Source organism: Diplotaxodon limnothrissa, linkage group LG15 (assembly GCF_057381915.1).
Source record: "Diplotaxodon limnothrissa isolate DT_005_m linkage group LG15, D_limnothrissa_male_GT1.1, whole genome shotgun sequence".
NCBI classification, from domain to species: domain Eukaryota; kingdom Metazoa; phylum Chordata; class Actinopteri; order Cichliformes; family Cichlidae; genus Diplotaxodon; species Diplotaxodon limnothrissa.
Window position 1 is genome coordinate 4,775,483 of NC_140610.1, and position 13,677 is coordinate 4,789,159.

Sequence of the window (13,677 nt, forward strand, 5' to 3'; positions counted from 1 at the left end):
TTCATGTGTTCCAGTTAAACAGCCCTTTGGTTAGACTCTCATTTCCTTAATGGCTTTGCAGCTGTATTTCACTCTTGTGTTAAGTCACAAATCATTGGCAACCAACATGGTTTCTTTTGCCTTGTTTTCATCAGAGATAAGTAAGAATATGACTTAGCCGTGATAGGATTTATTTGCCTTACAGCGAAGGCTGCACCCCTTCAAGACCAAGTCATTAAAGCGTGTGTTTTGGGGAAGGGAGGAGAAGTGAAGGTCACAAGAGGTTAATTCCAATCGCAGTGCCTCTGTGAAGCAGCATGACAGCATGTCTCCTCTGCTCAAAGATTGGATGAGTTCTTCGCTATCAGGCTGGCTCATACACAGATTGTGCAAGATTCAGCGTCTTTTGCTCATAGATGCACTTTTTTCCTCTTCCTATAACAAACACTATAAAGTAGAAATTGTGCTTATAAATTAAAGAAGTTTGTGTGTGTAAAGATTTGTGTTTTTTTGACAAAGTCTATTTCAGCATCCCAATTTTTTTTTGTTTTGAGAGGTTTTTATGTGATCTATCATATCTGATGTCTTGAAAGATTTGATATGTGATTGTGCTTCCCTCGTTCTTGCTCTTGTCTTTTGTTGTTTTCATTTGCATAAGCTGCCTCTTTATGACTTATCGGGGTATACACCTTGATCTCGAGGAAAGGAAAGACAACAAAAGGGACAAATGAAAGAAAGAGATGGAGACAAAAGAGTGTCTACAGAGCGGTGAAGACATAACAGCAAAGAAAGAAAGTATTTGAAAAAGCGAGAAAGAATGCTGGACAGACGAAAAAATAAGAATGAAAGGAAGAAAAAAGAAAACAAAGACAAGCGAAAAAAAGAGCGAGATGTGGGCCATTCATAAGCAGACTTCTCCAAGGGATCTCAGGCCAGCACACCTGCTACTATTCACTTCAGAGGAAATAGACACTCTGTGGAAGAGAGGCTCTTGGCCTCGGGACAAAACCGCTGCAGCGCCAAATTAGAAACAGGAAGGACTGCGGGTAAGGCTCAGATTAAAAACGCACTCCCCACATGGACTCAATATACTGCAGCCCTGATCCCGCTCTGGAAACCCAAAACCCAACAGCACTATTTTATATCCCAGTCAACAGAACGCCCGCTGTTTGCACAGTGACAGTATGGAGATTTAGTCCAATGTCAACCCTTGAATGTTGGTAAACTCTGGCCTTCTAAATGCTGCCCATTCTAATGAGGAAAAGAAGTTTCTAAGTATGCTTACAGTATACTCAGCATGGTAATGGTATCGATCCCTCATGTCACGGCTGTGGATAGTGCATCACAACTGCATTGTCACCAAGACTCCTTCCTTCAACACTTTTCATGGTACACTTTATGTTTTTAACATCATGGGGAAATAACCAGACGCCAAAGAAAAATGGAGGTGACCTCCTTTTCTCTTACACTCGCTTCTTTCTGGTCAGTACCATCTGTCAGGATCAGAGCCAGGCGATGTGATGCATATGAACACACCAAAAGGGAGGACACGGCACTCAGTTTCCCACAGACGAACATTAGAATAGCTAATGTTGTCAACAGGCAGCTAGCAAGAACTAATGATCCAGAACACACTCTATAAAGGAGTGAAACTAGCAAGAGGTCTGGGAATGTACCCGAAAAGGAAATGAATATTGATATATGCCTGCTGCCTTCCTCTTGCAACCCTTGACCTCAAACGGGTTTCTCCACTGCTTACGGGAGCTGTAAGGCATTTCCTGCCCATTCACATACGTACACATTCAATCTGAGGGAGAAAAGAGCAAAAAAAACCTTCTTTCAGCCCAGGAAAAAGGAAAAAAGTATTCACTCATTCTCATACAATATTTCCATTTACTCATAGGCCTGTCCAAGTAGTGTGTTCCCCTCAATCTATCATTTTCACTGTGGTCACCGATGGTAGAAAAGCCTACTGTAATTATTCCTACAGATATTGAGGACATCTAGAGGTTGTTTCTCCTCACTGGAAAACAGAACTACTCGAGCTCAGTAAGTATTCACAGAAGGCTGTAGTGAATACACAAGGAGGATGCAAGGAGGCAACCAAATGACATATTTGTATCGTAGAAAAAAAAAAGAGAGAGCGAGAGAAAGCAAATGGGAAAAATATCACAATAATCCAGCTTTGGGACTGAATCCATGTTCCGACTGTTCTCTTCCTCCCCTGCCTGTTTGATGTGCCGTTCTCTTCCAAAAGCTTTTGCCTCATGGAGGAGGTCATCAGGAAAGCTATGAAGGGCCACATTCACCACAGGTCCTCTGACTGATGTCTGAGCCAGGCATGCTGATGGATGTACACACATAAACACACATGCGTACATACGCACATTGCACCAGATGTGGAGAGCGCGACTCCAAGAGGAAAACCTGCCATGACATCACCCAGAGGAGTGCAGGTGCAGGGCTGGGACAGGAAGTGAGTCACAGGAAGCTTGGTGAGGCAGAGTTTGCCATGCCAGTGACAGGCTGTGGGAGAGCAGGGCAAAGGACTGTGAGTTACACCTCGCTCTTGAACTGTCCAGGGCCCACAGCTTGCTGACATGCTGTTTACATGAACGGGCATCTCTTCCCCTCCCTCTACAATCGCATTAATCAAGATACTTTCAAAATAAATGCTATAATTTTTTTCCCTATCTACCGCTGTGCTGGTAGTGCATTTGTCAGGTCTGTGTTAAGGATGTTCATCTGACCAGCAGAGTGTTATTTTGAATAAGAATGCTGTTTTTATGGTTGATATAATTAATATACCACGCATGCACAGTGCTCACAATCATAAGAGCCTCCCTGAGCATTTTCTAACGTGCATCATTCCAGCAAAGATATGAGTGTCAGATGTAGCGTATGGACAGACAGATGGGTGGATGGAGGAAATGGTGTGTGTGTGTGTGTCCCTGACAATAGCAGCACAGTGGTTTATACAAAGCTTATTACTCTAATGAGAAAAGTGTGGGGGAATTGGTTTGTCCCATACCACCCAGCAAAGGAGAGTCTGTTTCCCCCGGTGCACTGCATCTGGAAGCAGCCTCCTGGTAATCTGCTCTGAGTACAAAAAGTTCAGCACCAGCGTGTTTTCAAAGACCACCAAGTGAGGCCCTGAGCTCCTTAACAGGTCTCCTCTTATTGCAGCGGGTCAACTTGTTGCTCAGTGGACTGGGTTCCAGGCCCAGAAGTCCTCAAGGTGCTGCATCGAAACCCTAAAACCCCAAGGTTTGTGTTGTTAGGATTTTGTGGTCCTGAAATGTGAAGACATGTACTAAAGATGTCAACCTTATATAGCTCCAAAAGAGAAACGGTTGGTGTTTAAAGGCAGACGATGGCCAAACTGTCAGCTGGGTTTTTTTCTTTTTAGTGTGCTTTCTGTTATGTTCTGTTTAATGCTGTAGATGTTTGTCATTATTCGCTGTGTGTTATGGGCTTTGATCTACTTTTCTGCTTTCGGACAAGACAGTTAAGTTCGGAGTTTTAAATTAATTGCCAGCTCTGAACGTGAACCTCACTGGTTTGAAGTCGTGTGCGTGGTTATGGATGAGATTTACTGTATCTGAGATTGACATTTATTTTACGGACATGCTGGGGGATGTCATGTATCTCCCCTTTGCTTGATCTCTTCACTTCCTGTTACAAAGATGGAGGCTGCTCTCTGTAGCCGCACAGCCGCTTTCAAGCTCGGCGTGTAGGCAACGCCCTTCGGCAAGGTTCCAGGATTAGCCGGGTTCACCCTTTAGCCCAAACCTAACTGTAACCATCAGAGGAATAAGCACAGCTCTGACCTTAGATCAGTGTCTGGAGGCAAATCCATCCTTGAGCCTGTTAGCTCATATGTCTCCCATATGGAACTTCTTCCTGTATCCTCTGTGGAGATGTGCCCACAAAGTGCAAGGTACACATCTTGAACTCCATTCCTGTTTGATTACAGTGTTATAAAAGAACAGCCCTAAATGTCAGGAAAATGAACAATGTCATCAATAACTGCGACCGCTTCTCACTGTTTTAAATATCAGTTAAAAGCAGAGATAGAGAGCATGATATTCGCTGAAAGAAAAGCAATTCTGATGTTATGAGGTCATTTTTTTCTGATGCTGAACCCCATCATCGCACGATAAAAGGTTTTGTTATTTCAGTAAGTATGTTCTCCAGAGTATCATAATAGTATACAGTGCAAAATTATTCTGCTGTGAGAATTGGGCGATATAATGGTCTACTCCACTGAGTCCTTGCCAAAGATAATGATTTCAGCATGTCACTCAAGGCCAGCTCCATTGTAATTGCATGGATGATTAGCTCTTACAGTAATGGTAGTAGCAGCACATGGTTAGGAGCAAGCAAGCAAGTAGTTTTGAGTGAGGTTCATTCATATTGCATGACTTTTAAAACGTGAAGGACCCGTATTTAAAGCAAAAGTAGTGGCTCATATTGGCAGATAATCTCTAATTTACATGCGGATATAGAAAATGCATGTATGTAAAAGCAGCATCATCCGTGCAGTCGCTCTGGAAAAGTCATTTCCATATTTGCTCTGCTCCTGAATCTGTGGACGGCCGTCCGTTTGATGTGTTCAGAGCTGCTGCACAGATGCCAAAGTCTTCGCTATGCTGGACGTCATTTCACTGGCTGTTCTCGGAACACAGAAAAAACACCATGTGCACCACCTCTAAAATTAGTGTGCGCAGCACATGAAGAAGAAAAGATCCAAACTTAGAAAAGACTCTGAAGTGGCCGCTGTCTCTCTTCACTTCTCTAAATTTTTGCGTCCCACCTTGGCGCGGAGCCAGTCGAGATCTCATGAGCCCTCTGTTTCATCAAAGATACACGGCACACCGCATACTTTCCAATTCTGGGCCAGACAGAAATCTGGAAAACTGATTTTATAGCCCTTACAATTTTGGTTGTTTGGAGTTGCAGATAGTTTTGGTTTGGTTTGCTGAGCACCAAACAAAATGAATGATCCCTGCCATGCAAGTAGGTTCCAGCTCCCAGTTTTATGCTCATCAGTTGTGTGGCTGCTCTGTTGTGTGTTTGTGCATAAACAAAGTCTGCAAAGGACACCTTAAACTGATTTGCCAGATGTTCATGGAGAAGGAAAAGGGAAAATCTGTTCTCTGAGAGTGACTTTGCAGAGGTCTGTGTAGCAGGTGAAGAGAATTCTGCCAAAATCACATATTTCACAGTTGTGCTTTTTATAACTTAATCATGAAATTCGCAGTCACACACAGACCCAAATTTTAGCTCATTATCAGCACGATCACACAAACAAATGGATGGATCTTGAATGTGCATCAATAAAATACAAAAATGGATTCTGAAACACAAACTCGTACTTGGTTGCAACCAGTGGCTGACCACACTTGAAGCCACTGGCCTGTGATGACGTGATGAGCCTGGAAGTTAGTCAGTAAGGGTGGAGATAATAGACCTTTATTGCTTTGACCCCTGACCTCTCATTTAGAAGTGGTCCCTTAGGAGCTGTCTGATACTAACATGACTCTAAAATGAGATCCTCCCCCCCCTCGTCCGCCTCAGAAGGTGGCCAGCTCATACTTCTAGTTCAGCTGGGATGGGGTGCAGTAGGGGAGTTACAGGCATGCTGCCCATGTGTCACCCACACTGGGAGCAGTATTTCCACCCAACCCAATGAAAGGTTTATGAACTCTAACTATAAGGGCACTAAATCTAACACTTTTTTTCTTTTCAAAAAGCAAATATTTTTCACATCCTACCTAGACGTTACTCCTGGAGCTCAAGAAAGAAACTTTTCGGAGGTTTTCAGTGTTTAGATTTATCAATCGTGTATAAGTGGGCTAGCTAAGTGACTTCCTTCTAAAGGTCCATTAGTGTCGTGCTGCTGCTGCTGGCAGAGGTACGTGCGGTTCATGTGGAGGGTTGTGGTGTGGTGGAATCCACGGAGGAGAAATGGATATCAGATGGGAGCAGAAAGGGTGGAGATGCAAGGTAGAATCCAATAACACGTGCAGAAGATTAAATCTGAAATGCTGTCGGGTGTGTTTGCGTGTGCGTGCGGTTACGAGTGCATGTTTGGGAGGGTATAATCCAATTAAACGGTTGCATCATCTCGAGCAGATGGACACCCTTAGAGGATAAGAATAGGTGAACGGACACGATCTGCGGCTCGTGGAAAAGAAAAAGGGAAAAAGAAAGTGACATTTCTGTGTTTTTTACAACCCTTAAATAAAATCTCACGCCTGCTTCTTAAATGTTTTGATTTACATCTCCTATATAAGTAACAAGCGTATCTTTGTTTGACGCACATTTGTTTTTGAAGAGAAAAAAGCCCACCAGGAAACCCTTGAATAGATGATTGAAAAAACAACCGCGTTGGTTTTCCATGCGAGCGTAAGCATGTGTCTGAGATTGAAAACCAACATTCCACGGTCCCAATGTGCGCTCACATAAAAACAGTCTATTTAGAGCATTTTGAGCTGCCTTGTGATCCCTCCAAACCCTTTCTAATGCAAACACAGCAGAAAACGCAGTCAGTCAAACTCTTTCACTTTTTCATTATCTGATCTGTTATTGTGGCTACACTATAAATTCTCATCTATTCTTTATGGAGCAGTTTTAGTCCGTTTGCTTTAATCTAGATGGAGCATTGTTTCTTTTATACTAACGTTGCAGTATAAAGAGCCAGCCGCGCTCATTGTCTTTGTGAGGAGACCATGTCTCTTGCGCTCTTTTTCGGGTCAGTGTTTGTGTCCTTTGCTGCTGCTGCTGCTGCTGTTTTGTGAAACATTAATTTTCTTTGATTCAGTGCTGAAACACATTAGAGCCTTCTGACTCAGAGATGACAAAGGAAGGCAGCCAAACTCAGAAGTGGGAAGAATCTGTCTGAGCATGTGCAGTATGTGAACAGGTGCAGGTGTGTGTTTGTTTGTCTTCGTTAATTAAAGTGCCAACAGAATCTTTCCTTTTTTTTCTTGGTGAAGGTCTGTTAGTGTGTCTGTCTGCCATAGTCTCAAATCTCACTGTAAATAAACCTCGTGCCCTGTCAGACCTTCCACAGAAGGGCTGCAGTTTCACTTTTTTCCCCCTCCATCTGATAATATTGGTCGGGAGCAGAATAAACATAGACGTTAAGAGAATCTTCCCAGGGATCCATGCAGTGACATGTAAGGCATTAAAAACACGCTCTGTTTTTATGAGCCTCCCGTGGGCATTTAAATTGTCTGTGACCCTACAACGTGCTACAATTCATTACGCCAGTGATCCTATCGCTTTGCCTTCAAAACCTCCATTGTTGTTGGTCTCCGATTACTTTTAGCAAAATAGTTCAGTGCTTGGTTTGCAATCAGTGAAATATAAGCTTCTTGTCACGTGTTACGTTTTCGCAGGTAATTTCTGTCAGAAGCCGATCGTGCAACACTGGAGTGACCACGGGATGTTTTTTTCACGATAAATACACATTATTTATTTACAAATAAAGTGGTTATAATAGAAATAAATACAAAATAGAAATCTGAGCATTATACTTCATGTGGTATTGCACCCATTTCAAAATGTACATCGGAAATACATTTTCAAAACCAGTAAAGGAATATTCCTTTGATTAAAATATTTATTTTTCCCAACCTTATGTAGACATAAATATATTCATATATAGTTTCTTCTTCTTCCGCAATAGCTCTGTTTTCTGTTTCTTTCATATAAATAAATGTCTTCATTGGGAAACTGGGTGTCCATGATAACCTCTGATCTCTTTCTGCCTCTTGTGCCCGCTCGCTCTTTTCTATCCGTGCCACCTGTTTCTCACCGGCAGCCGCATCCCTCCACTACCATGTCTTGGTAGTTTTTCAGGATTACTTTCTCAAATTCGTCCAGGTAGAGCAAAGAAATGGGGCTGAGGTCAGTGGGCACACAACAGGCTCTGGGGATGTTCGAGTTGACTGAGTTGACAAGTGTCTGCACAATGGCGTGGTTAGTAGAATTGAGGTGGTCTGCTAGGGGGAAAGGACATTCCCCATGGCAATAAAAGGCATGGTAGCCAGGGGGTGCCACTATCCACTCATTCCAGCCCACATCACTGAAGTCCACGTACAAGGCATGCCTCTTGCAGCTTGCCTTGTGCTGGTGCTTCCTACGTTGTTTGCGGGGTGCTGCTTGCCTTTTTTCCCGTTTGTGGAGCACTGAGCCCCCGCGGCTGTCGTGGCCATATGTCACAAGCAGCGGCCGAGCCTGAGGCCACGAGTCCTGGTCCTGGTGTAGCGACCGGCTCACCCTGACATGTTTCCTGCGTCTGTGGGCATCCTTGCTGTCCATCTCCCCCTCCTCTGGGTGAATCACCTCCACCAAGAAGCCGTGATTGTGGCCATTCCCAGAGGTCCAATGAGATATAGCGGGACTGACGTCAAAGCTTTCCCAGCGACTCAAAGAGTCCTGCACCATTCGAGTGTCCAGCAGACGTAGTAGAGGTTCCTTGCCCTGAGTGGCAGGAACTCCAAATATCTCATAAATGTTGATACGATGGAGGCCACTAGCAGGAGTACTGTCACTAATGCTGCTTTCGGTGGGGCTTGCAGATCCCATGACCTGATCCCTGTAAATGCGTAGCTCTGCAGAGGTGATGAGTTCCTCATTTGGAATAGAAGTGAGATTAAAGTAGAACTGCTGTGTCGTTTTGCCTTTTAGGCTGGCCAGCGCCTCCATAGACTCTGTAAAGGACAGAAGAGAGACAACCATAGGGTCAGGATCAAGCCAAGAACGTATTAATTTCATACATGCCTAAGAAATAACATCGAGTGGATCTAGTATATGGATCCAGCCAAGCTACCACATGGTTGTGTGAGTGATTGCATGCGGTTGCATGTATGACTCAGTGTAATAGCAGGGAAATGCTCATGGGGATGTAATACAGCGATTAGTGTCATGCTCATAAATTCACCTGGTTAAATGTCAGAAGATGAAAGCAGTGCGCTTCCATCTATCGATAAGATCACACACGCTAGTCAGCCAGACTTCAAATGGCTCATTTGCACTGTGAGAATTGGTTGCTGCGAAATATTTTCATAAGTACACATGAAAAAAAGTTGCACCATATACTGACTTCATCAAAAATGAGAATGGCCAGAAGAAAACTAGAAAGGCCAACTGTTGCGTCAACATTTATTTATAGTGTAGATGTTGCCAGCACTGGAGTATTTCTTTTATGCGTCAAGGTATTAAATTTAATAACTAATTCTGAAATTACAAGGACTTAAGTTACAATTAATGTGACGATAATAAAAGACAAATGGAAAGTAGAGTGTATATAAACTGTATACAGTTAAGATCTTTGTATACCCCTCTATAGTGTACAGTAAATGACAGAAGTCTTAGTAAAAGCTACAATTTTCTTTGAGGCAGCCCTCCCACTTTGAACTCTTACTTTATGAAGATCACAGATGATGTATAGACACACTTTTTAATCTGTTTGGTGCAGCGCCGTAAACACAAACTTTGAACTCTTTGCTTTTTCAAAGGAGGTATTTAGGAAATTCCACCATCTCATCCTAAATCTCCCTCCAGAGGCACAAAGACCTCAATTAGGCCCATCACTCCTTATTTGATGTGGGAAAGCCCCCTGTCTCTTGTTCCCCCTCCTCTGTCCCCAATCCCTCTCTTTCTTTCGTTCCTCAGCTCCCAAATCCCCCTTTCCCTCTGTTCTCTTAGCCCCAAATCCTCTTTTCTTTCTCTCTCCTCCTCTTTCACGTCTTCCTCAATTTCTTTCTGCAACAATATTCTCACTCTCTCTCGTTTTCTGTTCTTTGAGGTTTGGCTATGTGAACAAGTCAGGGCCTGTCACAAACGTGTGAACCACAGATATGAGTGTATCAACATTCCTAATTTCTTTTTGTGCTGCATGCCAAAACATAAGATAAAGGCTAATGCTGGGTCATTCATCAGAGACGTGTCTCTGGCAGCTACTTCCTGTGAAGTAGTGGAAATGTTCTATTTGGCATGGGAAATGGTTATTTTTGAAAACTGATAGCAGTGAAACTAATTATCCTAGTGAAATGAATATCAGGCAGCAGATGTGATGAATGATTAGAGCAGTTTGCTTTGATGTGCTGCGTTTACATCTGTAGATACATGCTTATTATATGCAGCAGCCATCAATTGCGTGTCTCTTGACATGGGAAGATGAACAACCCAGCAGCTCTGTTAGCACGGGATGAAAGGGCTGGGGGGACCTATGTAAACACAGCCTGAGCGCATTCGTAATGGCCAGTGGTGTCAAGGTGTGTTGGCCGGTTGCAGAGGTTTCCAGTAGCTGGCTGGGGGCAGTCACTCAGCCCAGCTGCCCAGGCCACGGTTGTTTGTAGTGTGTCGGTGTAGCCACTTGGTGTCATTGCACTAGGCCTCTGGAGAGCACCCAAGCAACCACTCAACCACCCCTCTGACTCACCCCTGATGGAAACTTCCCCAGTTAAACACTTAGAACTCTGTATGAGGACTCTGTGTAGAGCCCCTATGGACACAGTAACTTGTATGCTTTGACAAATGGAACATAGACCTTAAGATGGTGAATGGTGATAAAGCATCACTATATGTTTGACAGTAAACACTGTAGTGTTTCATTTTTATCATGCGTGAGTCATTTTAATATCACAGCCAGGTGCAAAAGACAATATAGCCTCAGATCAATAGAATATAAGTAAACCATCATTTTTATTTTCTCAGCTGCTGTTTTTTAAGTTATAAAAGTCCACTTTATTTGTAACTCTGTGCAAACATCTGTGTAGTTGTTGAACTTAGTGCACCTCATCCAGGATTTAGTGTCAGTCTTATATATATATGAGCAGCATATGTTATCTTTGAAGTGCAGCGAACTTGAACTGAAACACTAAATTCAACAAGCAGTACCGTATCCACCTACAAGCTAAGTGAGCAATTATAGTGTTACTGGAACATGCGTAATGGCGCACTGCACGGGCACAACGGGGATTTGGAAAGACGAATAAGGCGGGTACCCCCCCCCCCCCTTTTTTTAACCAAGAACTAATTTCAGTCTTGTTAAAAATGACTCAGAATTCAGTCTGACACGATGACTTTGTCATAATGCGTGTTAGTATAATGTCATGTCGTGTGTTATTGAAGTAACAGGGTGATGACTATCACCTGCGCAAAGGCACACCGCCCTTTATCCTGCTCCTGTGGTGCGTGTCTGGAAAAACTGTTTTCGGAGCCCACGCAAACACCATCAATTATTAAGAAACAAATTACTCCAGGGATACCACCTCCCTTGATGTTTTAAAACCTCTGACAGCAGCCCCAGGGGGATGTTCGGTTAAATGTTGCATCACAACATATGTGAGAGGTAATTAATTGCGTACGAGATGCTTGTTTGTAAGTCGCGTTACTGAGTTTTAGGCAATCCCGAGCGTATTTAAGAGTAAGTTGTAACTTAGACGCGTGTCACCTGTAAATGACTAAACCTCTATAAAACAGCGAAGACTCTGAAGTTCAGTCTTGACGCACTGAGTCATGTTTAAATATAGGTTTGGGTTGTCTGAGAGAGCCGAGAAGCTTCCCGGCTGACAGGTAAAGGTATGTCACTAATACATACCTTCATGGTGAAAGCTTCTAATCGTGTTGGCCTTGCTGGCGGCTCTCTCTGCGTGTTTCCCCATGCTCTTGGGTCGTTTGGTGCTATGGTCTCCGTTTGCTGAATGCATACGGTAAAGGTCCACCATATACTGCGGCACCACGGCTTGCTTACTTGGGGTCGGCCTGCGCCCCAGTCCAAACACATTGAGAAGCCGAAGCTCAAAGTCGTTGAGGAAGCTCTCTGACTGCTCTGGGGTCTGCTTCCCGGATTCGCTGTATTTCCTCCGGCCGACCTCGGGGATTAGTCCCGTAGCACCTTCCAGCAACACCTGAGCGAGCAGCAGTACCATGAGAGAGCGGACCACGGCGACCATGATCAGTCAGTCCCTGTGGAGAAAGTTGATTTCTGTCAATACACTGGCGCTGAGGTATTGACATGAGGTAGACGCGGCAGGGACCTCACTGCAGCATTCCCTAAACTGTGTGTGATCCCCCTACACAGTCGGAACGATTGAAGGAAATCAGGTTAAAAGGGAAGACAACGCTTCACTTTGAAGTGGGTAAAAAGAGAGAGAGAGCGAGAGAAAGACCCCCTCCGGCAATACAGCGCGTCAAAGCTGAAAGAGAAGTTTGGTCTTAACATGAAGTGATACATGAAAATATCAAGGTGAAGAAGCTCTGAAAGAGAAGAATAAAAAAAAAAAAAACGAGGGACTGACTCAGAAAAAACAAATCAAAGGGTTTGCGGAGAGAGATCAGACAAAAAGTCTCCAATTAGAGGAGATAAGAAATCACGTTAGGGGAGGTGATATGAAAAAAGAAATGCAAGTCTGTGTAGCCCGACAGATCACAAGAAGCATCAAAGAATACAGTGAAGGGAAACGGGTTAGTATGCACAGCAGCAACAGATGCAACCAGACGGTGTTACAAGCGACTGTTTGCAGGGGCTTTGACGGTCGTGTGTAATCATAAGGGATAGAGTTACTTCAAGAGGCTCGCAGGTGTTAGATCTGACGTGCGTACCAGATGTAGCCCGGGACAGGACATCAAAAAACATGAAAAACCTAAGCATCATCTGAGCAGCACGACTTCCAAAGAAACGACCTTTTTTCTCTTCTTCTTTTCATAGTTTTCTCCGTGTGTAGGAGAACGCTTTAACTTTTACGCACACACCCTATAATCACATATAAACCAAGAACTAGCAGGGAGGGGGGTCACTTAGAAAGTAAGCTTTTCCTCGTGTAGCAAGTTATTGTACAAACATTTCATTTTTTTTTGTTTTACGCCAATAAGTACTTTAAGCCTTTATTAAAAAGAAAAAAACGTGAGTTTTTATTTTACCTGACGAGAAAGCGCTGTGTCCGGTCGTCGTTCCACCTTTGGGCTCCGATAAATTCCACATTAATTCGTGTTTAATCCACGTTGCTTCTCCTTGGGGGACCAAAGACAGCCCATAGCCTTCGCTGATCGCCTCTCACACATATTATCACCAGCTGCGAATCGGGTTAGGTCTTGGTCAGTCCCGAAAGGAAAAAAAATTATGTGAATTCTACGAGGAAACGGCTTCGCGTAGGCATAACCGATCTAAGTATAAAGAAGCTTCTCTGAACATCTTTACCAGCGAACAGCTGCCTTCTGCTAAAGCTGAACTTTTCTGCGAGAGAGAGAGAGAGAGAGAGAGAGAGAGAGAGAGACAGGATAAGCGGACCTTTAAGTGTCGCTCTTTTGGACCTTGTTGCTGCGAGTTGGAGAGCGCGTCGCCTCTCTTCTGTGCGCCGCGCTGGAGTGTTTGAATTGATTGTTGCCTTCTCTTCCCCCAGCGCTCTTTTTGTCGTAGTGATGTCACTAAGGGGATGTCAATCATTTGTCCACAATAAAGCACCTCCTGCGGACCTCTACCCCTGAGGCTCCAAACGTTTTCATGACTGAAAGGCTTGGACATGTAAAATCTCCTTCCCCCCCCCCCTACCTACCCTCATTATACATCATTGAAATGAAAACGAAACAAGAGACAGAAGAAATAATAAAGTCAAGAGCAGTTAAAATCATGCTGTTGTTTTTCCAGATTGTTCTTTTTAAATGCTTTTTAGTAGCATCAAA

At 43.7% G+C, this 13,677-nt stretch overlaps 1 protein-coding gene across 1 annotated transcript; it reads right to left on the reverse strand.

The window, feature by feature from the left end:
* Positions 1-7,616: 7,616 nt before the first annotated feature.
* Positions 7,617-13,306, reverse strand: bmp2b (bone morphogenetic protein 2b). Its single transcript, XM_085373571.1, has 3 exons — positions 12,919-13,306; positions 11,597-11,964; positions 7,617-8,702 (listed from the first exon to the last, which is right to left on the reverse strand). Exons 2-3 carry the CDS (start codon positions 11,949-11,951, stop codon positions 7,801-7,803), a joined length of 1,257 nt encoding a protein of 418 aa, XP_085229697.1. The 5' UTR covers positions 11,952-11,964; positions 12,919-13,306; the 3' UTR covers positions 7,617-7,800.
* Between the last annotated feature and the right edge of the window lie 371 nt (positions 13,307-13,677).

What these genes read in the sequence shown, in the direction of transcription:
- bmp2b (XM_085373571.1), bottom strand. Translation starts at nt 11,951, where the DNA reads ATGGTCGCCGTGGTCCGCTCTCTCATGGTACTGCTGCTCGCTCAGGTG. An exon ending in TAGAAGCTTTCACCATGAAG is followed by an intron (nt 8,703 to 11,596) that starts GTATGTATTAGT and finishes TGTCCTTTACAG; the next exon opens with AGTCTATGGAGGCGCTGGCC.